Source organism: Myxocyprinus asiaticus, chromosome 27, assembly GCF_019703515.2.
Source record: "Myxocyprinus asiaticus isolate MX2 ecotype Aquarium Trade chromosome 27, UBuf_Myxa_2, whole genome shotgun sequence".
NCBI classification, from domain to species: domain Eukaryota; kingdom Metazoa; phylum Chordata; class Actinopteri; order Cypriniformes; family Catostomidae; genus Myxocyprinus; species Myxocyprinus asiaticus.
The window spans coordinates 41,104,156-41,126,604 of NC_059370.1; the positions used below are offsets into that span (position 1 = coordinate 41,104,156).

At 36.4% G+C, this 22,449-nt stretch overlaps 1 protein-coding gene across 4 annotated transcripts in view; it reads left to right on the forward strand.

Moving 5' to 3' along the window:
- Positions 1–22,449, forward strand: part of LOC127417555 (glutamate receptor 3-like) — a 165,788-nt gene that overhangs the window by 92,393 nt on the left and 50,946 nt on the right. For all 4 annotated transcript variants that reach the window (XR_007893296.1, XM_051657551.1, XM_051657552.1 and 1 more), the window contains exons 5-9: positions 12,290–12,343; positions 15,181–15,342; positions 17,393–17,560; positions 17,971–18,075; positions 19,944–20,051. Coding sequence is in view for 3 of the 4 variants with exons in the window: in XM_051657551.1 (XP_051513511.1) it covers positions 12,290–12,343; positions 15,181–15,342; positions 17,393–17,560; positions 17,971–18,075; positions 19,944–20,051 (597 nt within the window). In the remaining variant the exon portion in view is untranslated. The remainder of the gene's footprint in view (positions 1–12,289; positions 12,344–15,180; positions 15,343–17,392; positions 17,561–17,970; positions 18,076–19,943; positions 20,052–22,449) is intronic.

Consider the following 22,449-nt stretch of genomic DNA (forward strand, 5'->3'; position numbering starts at 1 on the left):
AGAGGGTTTCAACAGCTGAGTTAAGCTTTGCAAGGAGCAATGGTGACAGTTTTTACTGCCCTGCTATACTGAGTATGTCAAGCCATTGCAATAATTTATGAGTGATGCCCTTACAGTGGGAGCACAGAGGGGCTTGTGCCTTTTCAAGAGGAAAACTAGCTTGTGATCTGGGATTTACGCTCAGGATGTCATTTAACCATGTGACAGCTTGATGTCATGTGAAGAGGCAAGTGACATCTCATTTGCCATATTACTGTAGGTGTGAACATGGAAAAAAAAAAAAAAAAAAACACATATATATATATATATATATATATATATATAATTTTTTTTTTTTTTTTTATAATATTTTTAAGCATTGCCTGCTTTTATAAGAACTTGGTAGGTTATTCCATTTCAACTTAACCTGTCACTCAAACTTTTAATTTTGTTAATACTTTATCTGAAGAAATATAAACATAAATGATGATGAAATACAAAATATTAAATTCCATGGATCAATGTTTGTGTAATTCATTTATTTTATTTTAGTGCAGGGGGGTCAAATGACCATTTTCGCCAATAATTTTTAGAGCAAAATTACAGGTAAAAAAAAAACAATTATAAATTAAATAAATAAATAATAACCTTAGAAAGGTGACAGCATAATTATTTTATTTGTAAGCAGACTTTGCAATTTTGCTTTTAAAATCATAAGTAAAAAAATGTCATTTTAACTCCCCTCTACAAAATAATGGATTACTCAGTAAATATTGATTCATGGCATTTAATATTTTGGCTTTCATTATTGTTTATGTTTATCTTTCTTCAGAAAAAGTATAAACAAAATCATAAATTTCAACTGGGAAAGTTAATTTAATTGGTTGATTTGAAATCAAATAATCCTGGTGCAATTTCAAAACTTTTTTCTCAGTATTTGTATTGTTTTCCAGTAAGAAAAAAATAAATAAATAAATAAAAAATACAAACATTTCAGAGGCAAATAAAATTAAATATATTCCCACAAATAAAATATTAAGTGTTGCTTTCAGAGAAATCAAATACAATCTTGTTAGGTTTATGCTTTAAACTAGAAAAAAAAAAAAAAAAAAAATATTTCCCAGTGGGATAAGAAAAAATATTTTAGCCTATTTCTAAGATTTACGCATTTAAATTTCATTAAAAAAAAATAATAATAAAAAAATGAATAAAATTGAATTGTGTAATGTTTAACCAATTTAAGTTAATAAAATTATTTTATTTTATTTAAGATTTTATTTTATTCAATTTGATGGAATTTCTTTATGAAATTGAAATGCGTAAATCTTAATTTGTGTGTGTGTGTGTGTGTGTGTGTGTGTGTGTGTGTGTGTGTGTGTGTGTGTGTGTGTGTGTGTGTGTGTGTGAAGGGGAAACAAGTTTATTTTTTTTACCCTATTGGCATATTTTCATGTCACTGTTCTTCTCAAGTAAATTTATCTTGTTTTAAGGATATTTATATTTTTTTTCCTGGAAAACAAGACAAAAAAACTAAGAAAATAATTTTTGCATTGTATGTACTGCCTTTGTGTGAAAAGTGCACATGGTTTGAATAGTCTCAGACTGTTTTGGGTGGAGCAATGGCTCAATAATGGATGATAATGAAAATTAGAAAAATCAGACACACAGTTACTTTAATGAACATTTATTTTACACAATAGTTTATCAAAATTATTAATTATTAAAATTATCATCGACAAGGTTGTCAGTAGATTTTGGAACTGCTGCAAGGGAAAGCTAATTGGATAAACAGTGGCTGATTATTTAGTCTGGCAAATGTATTGGTCTATTTTTTCATTCCCAGTGACCTCACAGCTCTCCCATTTTCCATCTTTCCTGATTTTCTTTACTTTGGAAGAGTAGACAAAGAGTGACGACACTTTATTCATTCATCCAGTCATTAAAATTATTGTAGAAAAGTATTTTGAATTTCAACGACCTGGATCCCCATGAAACAAACAAAAATACACAAATAATAACCTTTGTTTCTAAAGATATGCATCAAGATGCCACACGTAGATTCAGCTTTTATTCAACCTGTTCATTTTTAAGAAAGAGCTAACTAATTTTGAGGCGCAAAATCAAAATAAAATGCAAAAAGGATAGTTGGATATTCGTCTTTAAACTGTGGAAACTCTCACAAACAGAAGCTGACTGAAGATGTGACAGCAAAAATATAGCAGAACTAGAGTCATCCGAGGAAAGTCCTAAAGACTGAGACCTTAAAATCACTTAAAAGCTCCCAGACTCTGGAGAGCATTTAACGTGTCACTTTAACAATCTAATGGGATTATGGGGTTAGAGTTGTACCGCAGGAGGCAAGCAGACTGAGACAGCAATGAAACAGGATTCAGAATCAGGCAATAGTCAAACAGAGTACAGAAGGTTATCCAAAATCATAATTAAAATACACTAACAGTAAGCCACACTTTATTGTGTTTCTTCTTGTGTTAGTTGAATGTACTCAGGTTGAATCAGATGAATTAAGCATCATCAGGCTGACGAGTCTTTCCTCGTAGGGACCTCAATCTGAAAGTTTCTGCTTCTCAGTTTGTCTCCTCAGAAAAAGATTGAAACCCCTAGAGTTTCAGAAGAGATCACCACAATGCCTCACGCTGTGCTCAGATTTGCCAAAAATCTGCAATCAGTTCGAAATTGGTGTTTAATAGGAACTCTAGAAGTTCTAATCAAATTTGTCCATAACTCAATTTTCTGAGCGATGCTATGCACATTAATTTTATAGCTCTATAGTCATACTGTCTGTCAGCAATTGTCTCATTTGTGTCTATTTTTATTTTTCCTAAGGAAATGTAGGGAAAACAACTAAGACAAAGTTGATACTTTAATTAAACATAACTAAGAGGTCGTTCAGACCATTTGAGTTTCATGCGCTATGAAATCTAGACACAACGCATTTGGCATACTGTTTGACAGAACACAAGTGTCTTTTTAACCTGTCACAGTGTCTAAAAAACGTTGAGTTCCTGCACAAGATGCTGAAAAAGAAAGAAAGATGCGACACAATGGTCAAACATGTCCGTCTACCACATGTTTACATAGAAAAACAATGGTAAAACAGTGCAGATGGATACAAAAACACATTCGGTGTGAACAGCCCCTTACACTATGCTCAGATTTGCCAAGATACCCAAGTCAGTAATCAAAAGTCATTTTGAAAAGACATATTGGAGTTCGATATAAACTTCAGTTTTACAACAACAAATGATCTGAACTGTGCTAGCCATATTAATTGTATAGCTCTTTACCCTTTCTCTTTTTCTTTCTCTTTTTTTTCAACAACTGACTCATTTCTGTCCATTTCTATGGAAGTGTCTATTTTTCATAAGGAAATAAAGAAGAGACATCTGAGACAAAGTTGATACTTTAATAACAAACATAGCTAAGCGGCCATTCAGACGAACGTGTAATTGGGCTAATAATAGCTAGACATTGCGCAACGAATATTACAGAACACAGTTGTCTCGAGGCGTGCTTTTTAAAGTTCACACACTTTTTAAAATGTGACGCTACTGCATAAGATGCTGGGGAAAAAAATAATCAATTTCTTCCAACACCAAATTATCTAAGCTTTTTTTTTTAGACATGCTTTTAAAAGTTGTCATTCTTTTTAACCTGACATGGCATCTAAAAAAAACTGCCACTACTGCTAAAAAAAAAAAAACAGTGAGAAGCGACACAACAGTCAAAGACGTCTGTCTTGCACGTTCACATAGAAAAAACAATGGTAAAACATTGCAGACAGATGCAAAAACATGTTTGATGTTAACAGCCCCTAACACTGTACTCAGGTCTGCCAAGATACTAGAGTCAAGAATTAAAAGCCATTTTGAAAAGTCATATTGGAGTTCGATATGAACCTCAGTTTTTTTATCAGTTTCTTCCAACACCAAATTATCTGAGCTACTCTATCCATATGAATTAATCTCTTTACCATTACTGTGCTGTATTGCAACATTTGACTCATTTGTGTCTATTTTTTATTAATTTTTTTGGTTTCCTAAAGAAATGTAGGGGAAACATCTGAGCCAAAGTAAATATTGTAATTAAAACATAGCTAAGACACACAATATTGCAACGAATAGAACAAAATGCAGAGACAAGCTTTTAAAAGCTGATCTCTTGCTCTTGTGCGAAATGTGGTGCAACAGTCAAAGACATCAGTCTCGCACATGTTTACATACAAAGAAAATGGAATGGAAAAAGAGTGCAAACAAACACTAAAACACGTTCAGTGTAAACGGCTCTTTAAAACTCTATTAAATCTCCCAAGCTTTGAAAAGGCAACCTCCTTTGGGATGTCCCCTGGTTGTGTTCTTTGGCGTAGTTGATGATATTCTACCTCTACTGGCAGTCCCAAGTCTTCTTTGCCAAGACATCTTACACAGGGTTGGGCAACACTTTTCCACTGCCAATGGAATTCTTCAGTCCATAATGTCTGCACCTGGAATATAGGAGCACCTCCAGATCACACACCTCCCAGTCAACCAGATATTTGAGAAAGTCTGTCTGATGTTGAGAATTCAGCAGGGGCTAGACGCCATTATCTGGGTTATCTTCCAGGTCAAAGAGGAGTGGGGAAATGGTCACAGAACCAGGGGAAGTATTGATTTGCAGGCCATGATCTGACTCTGCAGCCATTAACAGGAAAATGTGGGTGCTTCTTAAATGAAATGGCAAGTTTAGACAATAAGTAACAGGGATGATTGGTTTAATTATTTCAGATGGACCAGGCATATGGGACATATTGAAGCATTTGTCCCAGATAGGGAGTGAAACTTGGTTGCCCAGGCTGATGTTGGAAGGCCTACCATTAGTGTTGGTTCACTTGATCCATTGAAGGTATATAGTTCATTGGAGGTTTAATATACAAGTCATATTTTATTTTATTGTATAAATTAAAATTTTAAGTAAAAAATTTAGTTATTTAAAATTTGTATTTTTTTACTTCTTAATTCAAGTTCTTTTAACTTGACACAACATCTTAAAAACACAGCGTTCATTCGCAAGATGCAGCAAGACATAGTGCAACGGTCAAAAATGTCCATCTAGTGTACAGGCCTGATGCTCCCCAGGCAGGAACGAAGGACAGCCTACTGACCTGCCAATCAACCACTGCGTTAAAACAAGGCAGAGTGTGAGCCTCAGTCAACATTCACATGCATTGTATAAAAAGAACATGCAATGAAAGTGAATGGCGACTGCAGCTAACATTCTGCCTAACATCAACTTTTGTGTTCCACTGAAGAAAGACATTTGGGTTTGGAACAACATAAAGATGACAGAATTTTCATTTCTGGGTGAACTGTCTCTTTAAGTGTTTTTTTTTTTTTGTTTTTTTTTTTGAGTAGCAGTTTGCAGCAATTATTAGATCCAATACTATTTTTTCAGGGTAGGCATAACATTTTGGTAAATATTAAGCCATTTAACTTGGATTAAAGGAATATTCCAGGTTCAATACAAATTAAGCTCAATTGACAACAAGCTCATTCACTTCCATTGTAGGTGACTCACTGTTACCTTGATTTTTGCTTTTTTGAAAGAAAAGGAGGGACGAGTCAAAATACAGTTTTGTGGTAATCAACATTATGCCACAAATGCTGCCAATTGAGCTTAACTTGTATTGAACCTGGAATATTCCTTTAGGTTTTGCACTGTGTTAGCAAACAGGCCGATGCAACAATGGTGATTTGAGCAGAAACCAATATTTAACAAGTTCTAATGTTTCTAACCCAGTCTCATGAAAATTCGTACATATTTTATGAGTTAGCTATTTTGTATGATTTCGTACGAGTTCGTTGGTATGAATTTGTGTGATTTCATCACGTACAAATGTCCGGATGTTTAAAGCGGAAGTAAGCGCGAGTTACGCGCAGGAGGCATTAAGGACATGCTTATTAATATTATGCCCTTACCCAAACCCCTTATCTAAACCTAACCGATCAGTAGAGTGTGCAAACATGATAGGAAGCTGTAGTCTAAATTCAAAGCATGCGAGAGTAGAGGCGAGGTACAGATGCTACTGCCAGTTAATTAGAATGGATCCCCTGAGACCACATGGACTGCCCACATAAAAGCCAGACTGAGGGAGGAAAAATGAAGATAACTGAGTGTTCTAGAGAGCTTTTAGAAAGCGCTTCGTCCTCCTTCAGCCTCCCCCCTCAATGATTTCTGAAGAGCAGTTATTGATTGGTCATGACATAAGGTAAGTGTTGCAGGAGGAATTGATGATGCAGCAGTCCTTTTGTTACCCAAGCTGCGCCCCTGCTGTGAATCAACAGATAAGACAAAGCCCATGTGACTACTTACAACAACAAATGCTATTTTTGCATCTTGAATGATCTGTGGTTTAAATGGAAAGTTGCTTGTAGAATCAAATAAATGTTGTTTTTTCACACTGTGAATGTCGACTTGTTTTAGGTGCTGTGCTTTCAAGGCAACACTGCATTGGACTTCCTCTTTTTTCTTCTTCTTCTCCATCATTTTCTGAATTAATTCAGCTCAAACCATGTAAAGTACTGACTCCATTCAAGAATGAAAATATAATAATGTCAAATGACGAGTAATCCACTGCATTTAAAAAAATATTACAACAGTGAGCCTGTTTACATGCACACCAATATGCTGATTACTCCCAAAAGTCAGCTTATTTAAAAACAAATATGACTAAGCAAGAAAGCCATGTTTACGTAAAATTTTAAATAATCATGTAATATTCTCTGTTTTTGATGTCACAACACGTGTGAACATTGGATAAACCAGTTAGAACAGCGGTTAAAGTGAGAGTTCACCCAAAAATGAAAATTCTCTCATCATTCACTCACCCTCATGCCATCCCAGATGTGTATGACTTTCTTTTTCTGCAGAAAAGAAATTATGATTTTTAGAAGAATATTTCAGCCCTGTAGGTTCATACAATTCAAGTGGAGTGCCAAAATTCTGACGCTCCAAAAATCAGGTAAAGGCATCATAAAAGTAATCCAGTGTTTTAATCCATGTCTTCAGAAGGGATATGATAGGTGTGGGTGAGAAACAGATCAATATTTAAGTCATTTTTTGCTAGAGGTTCTTCTAGGGGTAATTTGGTGAATCACCAAAAAAACAAATGTTGGCACCCATTCACTTGCATTGTATGGACCATAATAGCTGAAAAATATTTCTAAAAATCTTCATTTGAGTTCAGCAGATGAAAGAAAGTCATCCACATCTGGGATGGCATGAGGGTGAGTAAATGATGAAAGAAATTAAATTTTTGGGTGAACTATCCCTTTAAGGTGTTTACATGCAAAGCAAAATCGGGGTAATTGGCAAAAATATTATTTTATTCTTCAGCTGTTTTTTTGGCCTTGATAAAGAAAAGCCACTTGACCGCACACATTGTCGGCTTATTAAGCATAATCAGTGTAAGAATGCACATGTAAACATGCTAATTATTTGTAAGACTCTCGAAAATCGAGATGTTGACATTATTGTTTTTATGGGAATAAATAAGGGTACATTTCTAGTTTCAACATTATTTGTTCTTCAGACCTTTGTTTTGTTGGACAAGAAAACTAGCTTCATGCAGTGTGACCCACATTCGCTTTTCATACAATTCATGTATGGAGCCACATTGAGGGCCCCATATGTCTGGGATTTTACCATATACTGTAGGGCCTTAATAATTAAAATACAAGTAGTAAAGTTTGTTCTGTACCAGAATTTAAAAGTATATTGAGATGTCATTATTACTTCTGGAGTTATAGGCACTCAAACTCTGGAAAAACAACAACAACAAAAAAGTTTTTTCCCATTTTTGAACTTTCACCATTGACATATAATCCCACAATAGGTGCTAAAGTCAACTGATTTTAGTAATAGATCTACCTGTCTCTGAGTACAAATAAAAAATGACGCTGCCACCTTTCTAAAGTTATTTTTTGACCTCTAGTTTTGCTCTAAATCTAGTAATTTTGACCCCCCCCCTTCAAAATAATGGATTACTCGGTAAATATTGATCCATGGCATTTAATCATCATTTATGTTTATCTTATCTTTCTTTAGAAAAATAAATAACAAAATAAACATTTCAGTCATGGAAGTTTCCTAGCTAAATGTCACAGCTGGGCTGAAATGAGTCAGCAGTCTTGAGTCTGGTTTAACTGAACCTCAGCCCTGAATGCATTATTGTTGCTGTCATTTCCTGCACATACACTGAACTCATCCACGTGAATAGATTCTGGATATGCATGAGCACAGGGTCTCTCCGGTCTGTCTTTGCCCATCACAAAGAGGTGAAGTCTTCCTTCAAGGACTCTTAATCTTTTCCACCTGGCTAACACACAGGTGGCGGCGCTGGAGGAGGGATCAATTTGTCAGCGGGTGGAGGAAGATTACAAACTAAGAGTGGAAGAATCTTTGGGTATTTACTTCACGTTAACTGAGAGCAAAGCTCTAAATCCAATTCCATAATGCTTCTCAGAAATCATCCCACCTTCAGCTTGCAAACTCTATATTATATACAGGGATTCCAGTAATGCATTAATCTGCTGTTGTGAAATATTATAGTTGTGGCCTATTCTAATTCCATATTTAACAGTCACAGTTGATTTTTAAAAGACTATTCCAGGTTATTTGCGAGTTAAAAGGATAGTTCACCCGAAAATGGAAATTATGTATTTTTTCTTTCTTTTCTTTTTTTTTTTTTGGAAACTGATCTCATGAAAATTACGTGACTGTGGCGACATTATTGCAAAACGGTAGTACGAAGTTCGTTACACGTATCAAAGCAGTTCCGAAGTGAAATGTCCACTGTATGGAACTAAAAGCAAGTTAAATTCTTAAATTAAATGTTCTTCCAAACAAATTAGATTTTTAAGGCTAATTCACTATCGAGTTTTAAAATAACTTAAACGACCTCCCTACCCTAAACTCTAAACCTAAACCTAACCAATAGTGTCATAAAAGCACATAATACATGAAGAATACAATTGCTGAAGCATGTTGTTGACTCACATGCTCTTCAGGACTCATACCAGGGTCCTTTGCATTGCAAGAGCAATGCTCCATCAGTTGAGCTACTGTGCAACATGACTGCTTGAACAAGCTTGTAAATGTAGTTGGTTATGTAATGCAAACGTTAAAATGTATCGGCTTGAAAGTCATGCACTACAGTAAAAGTGCAGTTTCAAATGTAGGTATAGTAACATGCACTTTGAGACCAGGTTTAAAATACAATTTATTTTTTCTCTTTTGATTTGGAAGTGAAATGTGACCTGGACATGTTTTCGTGAGATTCGCCTAATGATGATTGTTGCCTGTGAGATGCTACCTCTGTGCTGTGTGGGTTTTTGTATATCTGTCAGGTGTTGGCCTGGACTCTGTAAATGGAATAGTGTCATTAGACTCTGACTGTGTCCAGATCAAGGTTGTGGAGTGGCCTTGCTGGCTCACAGGTTGTGAAGTTCAGTTGTAATCTCTGTTCTTCAGCCAGCTCTGGCTCAGGTGTGAGGTGCCTGCTGCAGTATTTGTTTGTGGGATGGGACTGATATCCTCACTGGCATCACTGGAGCCAACAGTCAAGGGCATCATAGCAAAAGAACCATTAGAGTTCACCCAAAAATCAACCTTCTAGCATAATTTTCTCACTATCATGCCGTTCCAAACTCACGTGACTTACTTTCTTCTGTGGAACACAAAAGAAGATGTTTTGGAATAATCTTCACACTGATCTTTCACAAATAAATAAATTATTTAGTGGCTAGGGACTGTCAAGCTCCAAAAAGGTCTATAAAAGCACCTAGAAATTGGTCGATAAAACTTGTGTGGCATTTTCCAAGTCTTCTGAAGACATGTGATAGATTTGTGTGAGAAACATACTGAAATGTTTTTATTATATGGTAATTTACTGCTGATTTTCCACCAATTTGACAAACAAAGTTTCAATATGCGCACTGGGGCAAATTAAATATGACAGCTACGATGAAGGGAAATATTTTCAGTGAAAAACTATTTAAATTTTGGCCGGTTCCTAGCATAAAGCTATTGTAAGTTTTTAAAAGGATTGAAATGTGGTGCACAAGTCATATGTAGTCTTTTTTGTCCTTTCTTGAGCCAGACAAAGACATATTGCACACAAATACGCTGATAACTACCTAAAATAAGCGCATTAAAATAATCACACAACCCAATAAAACCATGTTTACATGAGATTTGAAATCATCAGGTTATTCTCTGCTTTTGATGTCAAAATATAAACAGGCATGCACACCAACATTTTTGCACTTTGTATAAGCCAGTAAGAATGCCAGTAAAAGTTTGTACATGCAAAGCGAAATCGTGGTAATGGGCAAAAATGTACATGTGCTTAAACCTTTTATTTTTTTTTCATGACCTTACACGTCGTCGGCTTATTGAGCATAATGGGTGTAAGATTGTGCATGCAAATGCACTCACTGTCCACTGTTGCTACATGGATAAAAGGAATGTGAATGTTCTGCAAAACATCTCCTTTTGTCTTCCATGTAAGAAAGAAATTCATTCGAGTTTGCAATGACATGAGGGGGAGTAAATGATGACAGAACGTTATGTTAGAGTTTTTCTGTCTAGGATGGTAAATAATTATTTTGCTCAAGTTATTGCTCACTCTCTCCGTGCACTCGTTCTTCTGTTCAGAAACTCTGTTATTGCCATTTCATGGCGTGATGTTAATTTGTATTGCTGCTGCTGTCAGAATTGACCAGCATGCTTCAGTGATCTGATGAGATGAGCATTAGTGCTTTGGGAATCCGTCTTCTCTTGTGCGAACGTTTCCATGCATGAAAAAGATGGCAATCACTCAAGGACATCAACAAAGGCAAAGAATATATCAGTTTGCAAAAAGATGTACACAGCTCTGAGTTTCTGAGCGAGCAGAACAAACAAGAAACATTTTTATAGTGGCATCAAACTTGTTTACATATGTTACTCAATATGATGAAAATAAACAGTGGAATTCAAAAATTACAAATTGACAATCTGGAGAGTCTATGTAGATGTTTGCCCGTTACAGGTTACCATACAAAAGTGTATGGAAAATGGACCACAACGAGATCCAAGGCCACTTTTCGGGCCATATACAGTGTGAATACAAAGAGAACTCTTTTTCAATCTCTTCACTTTTTGGTTCACTTAAAGGGATAGTTCAACATCATTTACTCACCCTCATGCCATCGCATATGTGTATGACTTTCTTTCTTCTGCAGAACACAAACAAAGATTTTTAGAAGAATATCTCAACTCTGTATGTCCATACAATGCAAGTGAATGGTGATCAGACCTTTGTAGCTCCAAAAATCATATAAAGGAAACAGAGAAGTAATCCATAACACTCCTGTGGTTAAATCCATATCTTCAGAAGCAATAGAATAGGTGTGAGTGAGAAACAGATCAAAATGTCTAAATCTCCACTCTCCCTTTGATTTTAACATCTGAAAGTCACATGTGGTGCCTTTTATGTTTTACTTTCACATCTGGAAGTGAAAGTTAAAGTGGAGATTTAGAGTAAAAAAGGACTTAAATATTGTTCTGTTTCTCACCCTCACCTATCATATCGCTTTAGGAGACATGGATTTAAACACTGGAGTCATATGGATTACTTCTATGTTTCCTTAATGTGATTTTTGGAGATACAAATGTCTGATCACCATTCACTTTCATTGTATGGACCAACAGGGCTGAGATATTTTTCTAAAAATCTTCGTTTGTGTTCTACTGAAGAAAGAAATTCATACACATCTGGTATGGCATGAGTGTGAGTAAATGATGAGAGAATTTTCACTTTGGGGTGAACTAAACCTTTAAAGGGATCGTTCACTCAAAAATGAATATGCTATCATAATTTACTCATCCTCATGTTGGTGCAAACCTGTATGACTGTTTGATTCTTTCTTGTTAGGAGATGATTGGCAGAATTTTAGTCTCAGTCACCATTCACTTTCATTGCATCTTTTTTTGACACACTTTGTGCATGCACAAGGGAAATGGGTTGAGGAAGACAGAGATGTTTAGGGTTTTGCCTGTGTGTTTATTCCTGTTAGCCTGTATACTAAAGCCAGCTCAATGCCTGTCAGTCGCAGCACACCAGCGTCGGCTTTATGAGGACACATCCATCATTGTTGAGCGAGTTTGTCACTGTCACTTAAAACACAGAGAGCTGCTCACCTGAGGGATGGTGTAATACCCCTGTGTTCTTTTTACATGGATGGTAAACTGTTACCAATTCTCTTTCCTGTAGGTGGTGGCACTGGGGAAGAACAGTCGGGGATACCATTATGTTATTGCCAATCTGGTAAGTTTCAGCAAAGCTTTGTTTTCAAACTCAGATTATTTATATAGCTCCCTAACAAATAATGATGTCAAAGATAAAGAAAATGAAAATATTTTAAAAGCAGTTTAAAAAACACACATGCTAAGTTCTTAGAAAAGTAATCTTTGTATGTTGGCTGTATAAGCTTAAAGCTGAAGTGTGTCATTTCTATGGCACCAGCGCCACCATACAAAATTTCAAAAATAAAAATAGTTTTCAAACAGTATTTCAAACACGCCCCCATCTGCTGTTGAGTGAACAAACAGATAGTCCCGCCCCCAACTCTTGCCATTGGTTGCATCAATGTTGTTGTGTCGGGCTGGACGGGCCGCTCAAAACAAACAGGAACATTTAAAGGAATGGTTCACCCAAAAATGTAAATTTTCTCATCATTTACTCACCCTCATGCCATCTCAGAGGTGTATGACTTTCTTTCTTCTGCAGAACACAAATGATGATTTTTAGAAAAATGCAAGTAAATTGTGACCAACATTTTGAAGCACCAAAAGGACATAAATGCAGCAACAAAAGTAATCCTTACAACTCCAGTGGTTTAATCCATGTCTTCTGAAGAAATATGATACATTTGGGTGAGAAACAGATCAATATTTAAGTCATTTTGTACAAATAATCTCCACTTTCACTTTCACTACCACAATCTTCTTTTTCACATTCTCCTACCTGTTGGAGCTGGTCAAAGGTGGAGATTTATAGTAAAAAAGGACATACATTTTTATCTGTTTCTCACCCACACATATCATATTGGTTCAGAAGACATGCATTTAACCACTGGAGTCTTATGTATTACTTTATGCTGTCTTTATGTGATTTTTGGATCTTCAAAGTTCTGGTCACCATTCACTTGCATTGTATGGACCTACAGAGCTGAAATATTCTTCTAAAAATCTTCATTTGTGTTCAGCAGAAGAAAGAAAGTCATACACATCTGGGATGGCATGAGGGTGAGTAAATGAAGAGAGAATTTTCATTTTTGGGTGAACTGTTCCTATAATATCACAGAGAAACTGTTTTTTTTTTTTTGTTGTTGTTGTTTGTTTTTTGGGGGAAAATTAACATACAAATGAATGGCTTACTTATAGTTGTCTGCTATTTAAGCTGGGATAGGAGAAAGTATATCAACATCGTAAAAGTTACACACTTCTGCTTTTAAAAAGAGTAATAAAATATTTTTTCTTAAAACCTTGAATACATGGGAGTCTACACATTTTAATAATTTAAACAAATTATCTTTCAAACATCTTTTCAAAAATGAATTATACAAATATCATTAATTTGAAATTTAATTCACAAAGATCATTAGTTTCTTTGGGGTTTTACAATTTGAAAACTTGAACCTGAACTGGGAACCTGAACTAACCTTGTGTAATGGAAGCCAGCTAGTACGTAATAGCTGTGCGGTATGTAAAAACCTTACTCCCCTGGCCTCAAGAGTGCAAGTGGCCACAAGCGACTGACACTAGGAGCTGTAGGGGCCTCCCTACACTAGGGGCCTCCCATGCCGGAGACGTCAGTTCGAATTCTATTCGGAGTGGGTCGAGCAGGACCAGTAACACTTATGTCAAATTATCTGATATTTTTTTACACTTACTAACACACAGTCGTGAGGGTCAACAGGGGTCCTCTCTGTGCTGTTGTTTCCTGTTTTGTGGTTTTCTTTTCACATGAAAACAAAATGGCAAAATCATTGCGTTTTCAAATGAAAATGTATTAGTGTGGGTGAGGCCTTGTTTGTTTTGAAGGAATAGTTCTCCTAATAATGATTATTCTCTCATCAATTTCTCACCCTAATGCTGTCTCAAACTCGTTTGACTTATTTCCACAGAACACAAACAAAGATATTTTGATGAATATGTGATGTGAATAAATCCATACAATGCAAGTGAATGGGGACAAAACTCTCAAGCTCCAAAAAGGACATAAAGGCAGCATAAAGGTAATCGATACGAATCGTGTGGTTTAATCCATGTCTTCTGAAGAGATCCAATTAGTTTTGGGTGAGAATAGATCAAAATGTATCTAATTTTTCACTATACATTTTGCCAGTAGTCTCAGCAGTGTCCTTGGCAATCATAATATTAAGCTTGATTATACTTCCTTGAGCTCTGTCCATGCATTAAGTGCTAGGAAGTGTAATCAAGCTTGAAATCTTGATTGTGCCTAGAGAATTCAATGTCAAGATTTATAATGAAAAAAGAGATACATTTTGGTCTGTTCTTTGAGTCATATGGATTACCTTTATGCTGCCTTTGTGTGTTTTTTGGAGCTCGAAAGTTTGGTCCCCATTCACTTGCATTGTATGGACAAAAACACTTAATTTCTCAATCACAATATCTTTGTTTGTGTTCCTCGGAAGAAAGAAAGTTAAACGAGTTTAAGATAACATAAAAGTGACTAAATTATGAGAGAACTGTCATTTTTGTGTGTACTATTCCATAAGATATGTGTTTTTTTATTATTACTATTCTTTTTTCTATCCCTTTAACATAACATTTTTGAGCAAATTCATTATGAAGAACTGCAAAAACCTGTGTCTTATTCACTAATCACCTGCAATCCAGTTTAAAAATGCGTGAAATGTGCCGTTTAAATTAAGTCATTGACGTTCTGTGATAAACATATTGCCAACAGGCCATTTAATGCATGTTTTAAAGAGAGCTGTTTGCAAAACTTTTGCAATTGGACATGTTAGGGTTTTAGCAATACTTCAACCTTCTCTCCTTCTTAATGTGATAAAATCATTTTTTTGTACTGCTACCAACTTATGGATCTGCGCTTACTGTTTTTCTTCATCTCCAAAGGGCTTCACCAACATCAGTATGGATAAGGTATTTCTCGGTGGAGCAAACATAAGTGGCTTTCAAATAATCAATCCTGAAAACCCAGTTGTGCAACAGTTTCTCCAGCGATGGGACCGTCTGGATGAAAGAGAGTTTCCAGAAGCAAGGAACACACCTCTAAAGGTGAGTCATTCATGAGAAAACAACTTCTTTTCAATATAGTTTTCCCTTCAACCCAATGAGTGTCATTTTGTGCCACTACAGGGGTGGGGCCAGAAGGGTGGCAAGGGGTGGCAGCTGCCACCCTAAATATGAGCTTTGCCACCCCACTTGCCACACCAACTTGGGCCCCGCTCGCGTCCTGGAGATAGAGTGCAATGGCTTAACCCGTCTGTGTCGCGCATGGTCCGTAACATTCCCACCCCACCCCCCGTCAGAGAAACTTACTGGATGCCCCTTACTCGACTCTTGCCACCCTTGGCAAAAAAAACCTGGACATGCCCCTGTGCCACTAACATCAATAAATTGAATTGCAAAGGTAATGACAAACAAAACAGGTTTCCAAAACACAGTTGTTTGTCGGGTTGGACAGGATTCTCAAACAAACAGAGGAATGGTTTGAAAGCAGCACAGAGCCACAGTGTTACATGTTTAGGTGAAATCAACCTACAAATGGCTTACCTATAGTTCACGCTGCTGTTTAAGCTGGCATAGGAAGAAATATTTTAACATAAAATAAAAAATAAAAAAACACTACCTTTAATTTGTGTCTTGCCATCATTTAATCTAATTGCCTGAATTGGTGCGACGTAGATTTTCTCTCTAATCTTTGCTTTGTCTTGACTTTTTTCATCTTTGACTTTCTGTTTTCTTTCATTCTTTCTTTTTCCCCTTCTTTGACCAGTCAATATATTGGCATTTGGTCAAGGTGCAGTTAAAGCTGAGGCTCAATTTACATCTAATTAAACAATAGTCATGAAAGGAATAGATTTTAAATGCCGTTTAATTAAGTTTTTGCTGTGGATGGGTGTGTAAGTAATGGTCGTGCGCTCAATGAACAGGTAAACAGGGCAAGAAAACGTTTTAAAACACTTGATTGGAGTTCTTGAGTTATATAATTTAGATTTGAGCATTTGGTAAAGAGGTCAACCCCCCTGTTTCCCAACTGTATATATATATATATATATATTGCATGAACACAATGAAGCCTATTTTTAGGATGCATTGTTTTCATGACAATTAATTCACATTTAAGGTTTTGTTTTAATGGTGATTCTCATTCGATTTTCACTACTGTAATACTGTACAATGCTTTAAAAATTACTGCAATGCAGTGTTTTATTTGTTTATATCAGCACATATTAAAGCAACAAATACTAACATGATGTTTATTAAATTTACAATTGAAATAATATGTCATTATTTTTGTTACTTTAAGGTATTGAGAATGGGGGAATATGTGGTTTATATTTATGAAAGGAAAATAATGTCAGGATGCAAAACATATTTATTGTTCTAAAAATAGGCTTTATTTTCTCCTTAGAAAATATACATTTAGGGTTCTTTCTTTTGAAGGTGAAATATTACCTGTGCAAGACTCTCCCAAATTAACTGTCAAAATTCATGCATGCACACACACATTTTGAGCTAGTATCTTAATTAAGGCATCAGAAGGGCATTTTTAATAAAGAATGTGAATGTAGAGTGTCTTGTTTGACATGACCTTTGTTGCATTGCATTTATTTTAGTCAATGAAATCTTTGGCATGAAGTCTTTGAGGAAATAAAAAAACAATAAAATAGTGTGGCTCACAGGAAAATTAGCAGATACCAGCATGTTCTCTTTTCTTAGTTGAAATGCAATGCAATTACAGGTTGCACCCATGAACAACAAAAGCAGCAAAAGCCTGCAACATCTCACACAACTAAACATTTTACACATCTCTGTAATTAGAAACCTGGTTAAAACTCTTGCATAGCATGAAACAATGCACAGGCCACTTCCCTGAAGTGTGTCACCTTTTGTTGCGTTTGCCAGCTATGATTACACGCAGTAATGCATCGCAATTATCTTTCATTATGAATGTCAACATACGCTAGCAGACCTGGAAGAGGGCAGCTAATTTTAACCCTTGTCAAAGTGTTTACTTACAGATAATGTGTTTGCTTATTTTAAACTGGTCTGGCAAATAACAGTTAATGCGAGGTGCTTAGCTAATGGTTGTTGTGTACAGTATACCTCTGCGCTGTCGTATGATGCCATCCTGGTTATTGCTGAGGCTTTCCGGTACCTGCGACGCCAGCGAGTCGACGTGTCCAGACGCGGTAGTGCCGGAGATTGCCTGGCTAACCCTGCAGTGCCTTGGAGCCAAGGTATTGACATCGAAAGAGCTCTCAAAATGGTAAGACTCCTACCTCTCCTGTACTTGTGCTCATATTACTATGACTATAGCCATTTAAAATTACTTGTTCTGTAATTCAGATTGTCAGAGCAAGTGTGCAGCAGGCGAATTATGCCTCCATAAGCTATAAAACTGATGCATTAGCTCAGATCTATAAATCATAACAATAATAACATTCCTGTATGTATTTCAATAAGAGCTGAAAAGTATTAATAAAAATAGTTCAGTCTATTCAAACATGGACTAATTTATCTAATATTTGCTACCTACCGTATTACAAGCAATCGAGATCAGTCACTTACAATGTTCTTGGATGGTTAGGATGCTGCCTAAGCTCACTAGGTTTTAGAACTGGCTAATTTATGCTCAAATTTTGAAGCTTAGTTGATGTCTTTTTCTTTTCTTGGCAGGTCCAGGTGCAAGGGATGACTGGAAATATCCAGTTTGACAGCTTTGGACGCAGAACAAACTTCACTATTGATGTTTATGAAATGAAAACAGGGGGGCCGAGAAAAGTAAGTCAGCAGTTAATCCATCTGTTTGTTGGGAAACACGTTAAGGTGTGTGCGGGATTTCAAATCGGGCTTCATCTCAGGCCCTTTATCCACATAGTGTTTCTTAGTGCCAGTATTTTGACCTTAACTTGTCATTTTTACCGCAATTTCCTATAGATAGAAATAACTGTTTTTCTTTCAGATTTATGAAAAGATGTTAACCACCTTAAATCTTTTGTAATCAAATGTCTTTATCTTACGCTCAAAATTAGAGAGATAGAAATAAAAAAGGAAGCCAAAATTGAGTTTCGTGGCTTTGTTTGTTAGCCCGTTAGCTTTGAGGTCATTTACACGCTTGTGTAGTCCTATTAATTAATTAATTCAATTTTACTGTCTTTCGCTTTCCAAGAAAATAAACAAAAAAACATAGATGACACCTCATAACATGTCTTGTCCCACCTTCCATTTTCAAATGGAGATATGTCAACATACTGTAGGGGGGTTTGGGGGTGGGGGAACTGTACTCAGAAAACTTTTTCATGGGGCCTTTAATAAGCCACTATATGCCCAAAACTGAAAATACAATACTTACTAAACCTATACCTCAATCCAACACCTTGAATCATCAGTATATGCATTCAATATCAGTTCAAGGTTCCTGTAGCTCAACTTTTTACGACGCTAGCAACGCATATGTAATGGGCTTAACACAGCTCATAAAGCATAAGCCTTAAAAGCTTTTTCATATGCATTTGGAAGTTACAAAGGTCTGCCAAATGCATAATTGTAAATACAATTATTTTCCTGTGAGGTAATGGCAGATGTATTCCATAAAACAGCATTTCGGTTAGCATTGTAGCAATTAGCATGGATGAGACTAGTTTACTGTAAGATTAGACAGAGTCAGTGGCCATTAACGGAGGGATACATTGATGTTGCCTGTCAGAAGTGATGTTCAAGACTGTGTTGGGCTTCTCTGTTGTGTCACCTCAGTAATGCTCTAGTGGCTAACGTTAGCGCTTATGGTTCCTACACATGCCACTCAACTGTTAAACAATTCACTGTTCATAATATCACTGTTGTGATAACAGAACACACTACACATAAAAACCAAATATGTTGAGTTTTGTTGTGCTGAATTACTGCAGATCCAAGAGTTCCAGCTTCAACATCCCAGAAAATTCCACCATTAGCATTTATTTATTTATTATTTTTTTAGCCCTTTTTATCCCCAATTTTGGAATGCCCAATTCCCACTACTTACTTGGTCCTTGTGGTGGCACAGTTGCTCACACCAATCCGGGTGGCAGAGGACAAGTCTCAGTTGCCTCCGCTTCTGAGACCGTCAATCCGTGCATCTTATCACGTGGCTTGCTGTGCATGACATCACGGAGACTCCCAGCATGTGGAGGCTCATGCTACTCTCCGCGATCCATGCACAACTTATCACGCGCCCCATTGAGAGGGAGAACCACTTAATCGCGACCATGAGGAGGTTACCCCATGTGACTCTACCTTCCCTAGAAACCGGGCCAATTTGGTTGCTTAGGAGACCTGGCTGGAGTCACTCAGCACACCCTGGATTCGAACTCGCGACTCCAGGGGTGGTAGTCAGCATCAATACTTGCTAAGCTACCCAGGCCCACCACCATTAGCATTTTTTTTTAACAAATATCAGCCCAAAATTTGCCTTCTTCATTTAACACCAGGCAATAACAGCAGTGGTGACCTAATACTGTTTTAATGAACACAGTCTTGTAAGAGAACACATTTACAATAGCCTCCTTAACTGAACAGAAGTTCTGGGGGGAGAGAAAGGGGTCGGTTAGCGTAAGTGCTGGAAAAAATGGCTGTTGTTTGTTAATAACATGAATATTTTCCTTTTGCAGATTGGATACTGGAACGAATTTGAGCGCTTTGTAAATATAATGGATCTACAGTTCAGCAACGATTCGTCATCAGTGGAAAACCGAACAATTGTGGTCACTACTATTATGGTACACGCTCCATGACGTTTTAAACGTGATGCATATTCTGCCCATCAGGGTCATAGTGTTGACTTCTATATCGATACATTCTGTCCTGGGCGGGTAGAAGTAAAGATTTTTTGTGTTGCTTTCCATCCACTCATTACACGTTGAAACAGTCGAACACGAGTGTTTCAACTGTATCCGTGTGGGTGTCAAAGCATTTTGATTTTCCATATATTAGTGGCCTGTCATAGCAGTGACATCACAATAACGGCATTAGGTATGGTGGTTTTTTACATAGATATCATCAAACTAGACATACAATGCATTCGTAGGTAAGACCAGTTTCCACTCTTCAAGTAAATGGTCAATGACACATGGGATAGCACAGCAGGCTAATGCTAACAGCAAAAATGAAAGGTTCAATGGTTTGCCTCTGCCAAAGTAAAATGTCACATACACACTGCAAAGTTTTGGGAATGACAACGGCATTTAAATGCAGGAATATTTTGGTGAAGCTACACAAACTTACAATTGCTGACATGTTGAAAACCATTGCAACAGTTCTGGTGACAAGAAACATGATCACCAGCAGCTTAACCTCTTTGATGTTACCTATTTTTGACAAAAGAACAATTACCCTTACAGAAAATTAGAGTTGCCTCAAAATTGCTGCAAACTTGCCACAGAGTTGCCACTCATTATTTTCACATGCAAATGAGCTTGTTATTTGCCACAAATGTTTGCCAGAAGTCTGCAGCTCTTCGCTGGTAGTGGCAACAGTGAAGAGTTTGCTGCAAAGCTTATTTGCACATGAAAATTAATGAGTGGGGAATTTGCAGCAAGTTTGTGGCAACTCTAGACCAAAGATGTATTAACTTTCAAAACAAATTAGCTATGTTTTGTTTCTGCACTGTATAAGTAGTTGTTTGTTTAAACTGCACACTTTTTCTCAACCATAATGTTTGGGTTTCCGCTAAACCACAGAATCATTCGAAAACAGTGTTGGGTATATTACTCAAAAAGTAATCCAATAAAAATTACAATTACAAATCTCTAAAATGTTAATCCATATTACTTTACTAATTACTTGATTGAAAAAGTAATCACATTACTAATTAATACATTTTTATTAAATGTTTTTTTATTTAATTAAACACTTTTTACTGTAAAGTTTGTTTTTCCACTCAACGAATTCAAAATAATTTCTATATTGTATGACAAGAGGCACACCCTACAGCTTTGCACACGCTTCAGCTGTCACAGAAATGCAAACAGACATACATATGAACATAAATCATGTTTTGAATGCATTCTAAGTAAATATTATTTTAGAAATTTGTGTAACCCAAGTAATGTACTTAAAACTAATTAATTAAAATCAGTAACTGTAATCTGACTACAAGAACTAAAAATTGTATGTGTTATACTACTTATTGAATAAAAAAGTTATTTGATTAAAGTAACTAATACATTTGTAATCAGATTACACCCAACACACCTTGCGAATGAGTACCCTTACAAACAATCTAGAGTTCTTGCAAACTAGCCGCAAACTATTTTCACATGCAAATGTGCTTGTGATTCTCTGCAAATGTTTGCCAGAAGTTCGCAGATCTTCACCAGTAGTGGTTAACATGCAGCAAACCTTTGGCAACAATGGACAATTTACTGCAAATTTGCCGCAAAGCTCATTTGCATCTGAAAATGATCAGTGGCGAATTTGCCATGAACTCTCGATTTTTGCAAGGGTTAAAGACACATACTTTTGTTTCATATGAGCTGTCAAAATCCAATAGACCTTATTCATGCTAGCACCATCTTTGATTTTTAATGGGAATGACAACGAGGCTGTGAGGGATAGACTTACAATCTCTTCAATGGCATGAATGGTATAAAGCTCTATAAAGCTCCTAGATCACATCTGGTTTTCCACAACCCATGTTGTCTGGAGTCTGGAGTTCTTTGTATACTGAATTGGACAGATATTTTATCAATGTTTTGTCCACGGAATGATCCAAAAACACTTTAGTCTGCAGTACAGCCCATTGAAGAGACTGTAAGTCTATCCCTCACAGCTTCGTTGTCATTCCCATTAAAAATCAAAGATGGCGCTAGCGTGAATAAGGTCTATATTGAGTGGCTTCACTGCATTAGCAACTAGTTGTTTAATTTGGTTCTGTGCACACTACTTAAATGTAAAAACTATGAGGTAAATTAGGTTGTCACTACTGCAAATAACTGCTCTGTGCGTACAGAATGAGATTTGGACTTTAAAAGAGGCCTGACAACCAAATTTATCTGCAGTGTGTACGTGGCCAGACTATTTAAGAAAGGCCAGGTATGGCCCTTGCTCTCGTCTATTTTACATTGATCAGAGGGCTGCTTTGTACTGATATGTCACTTCATCTCCACTGCTAACGAT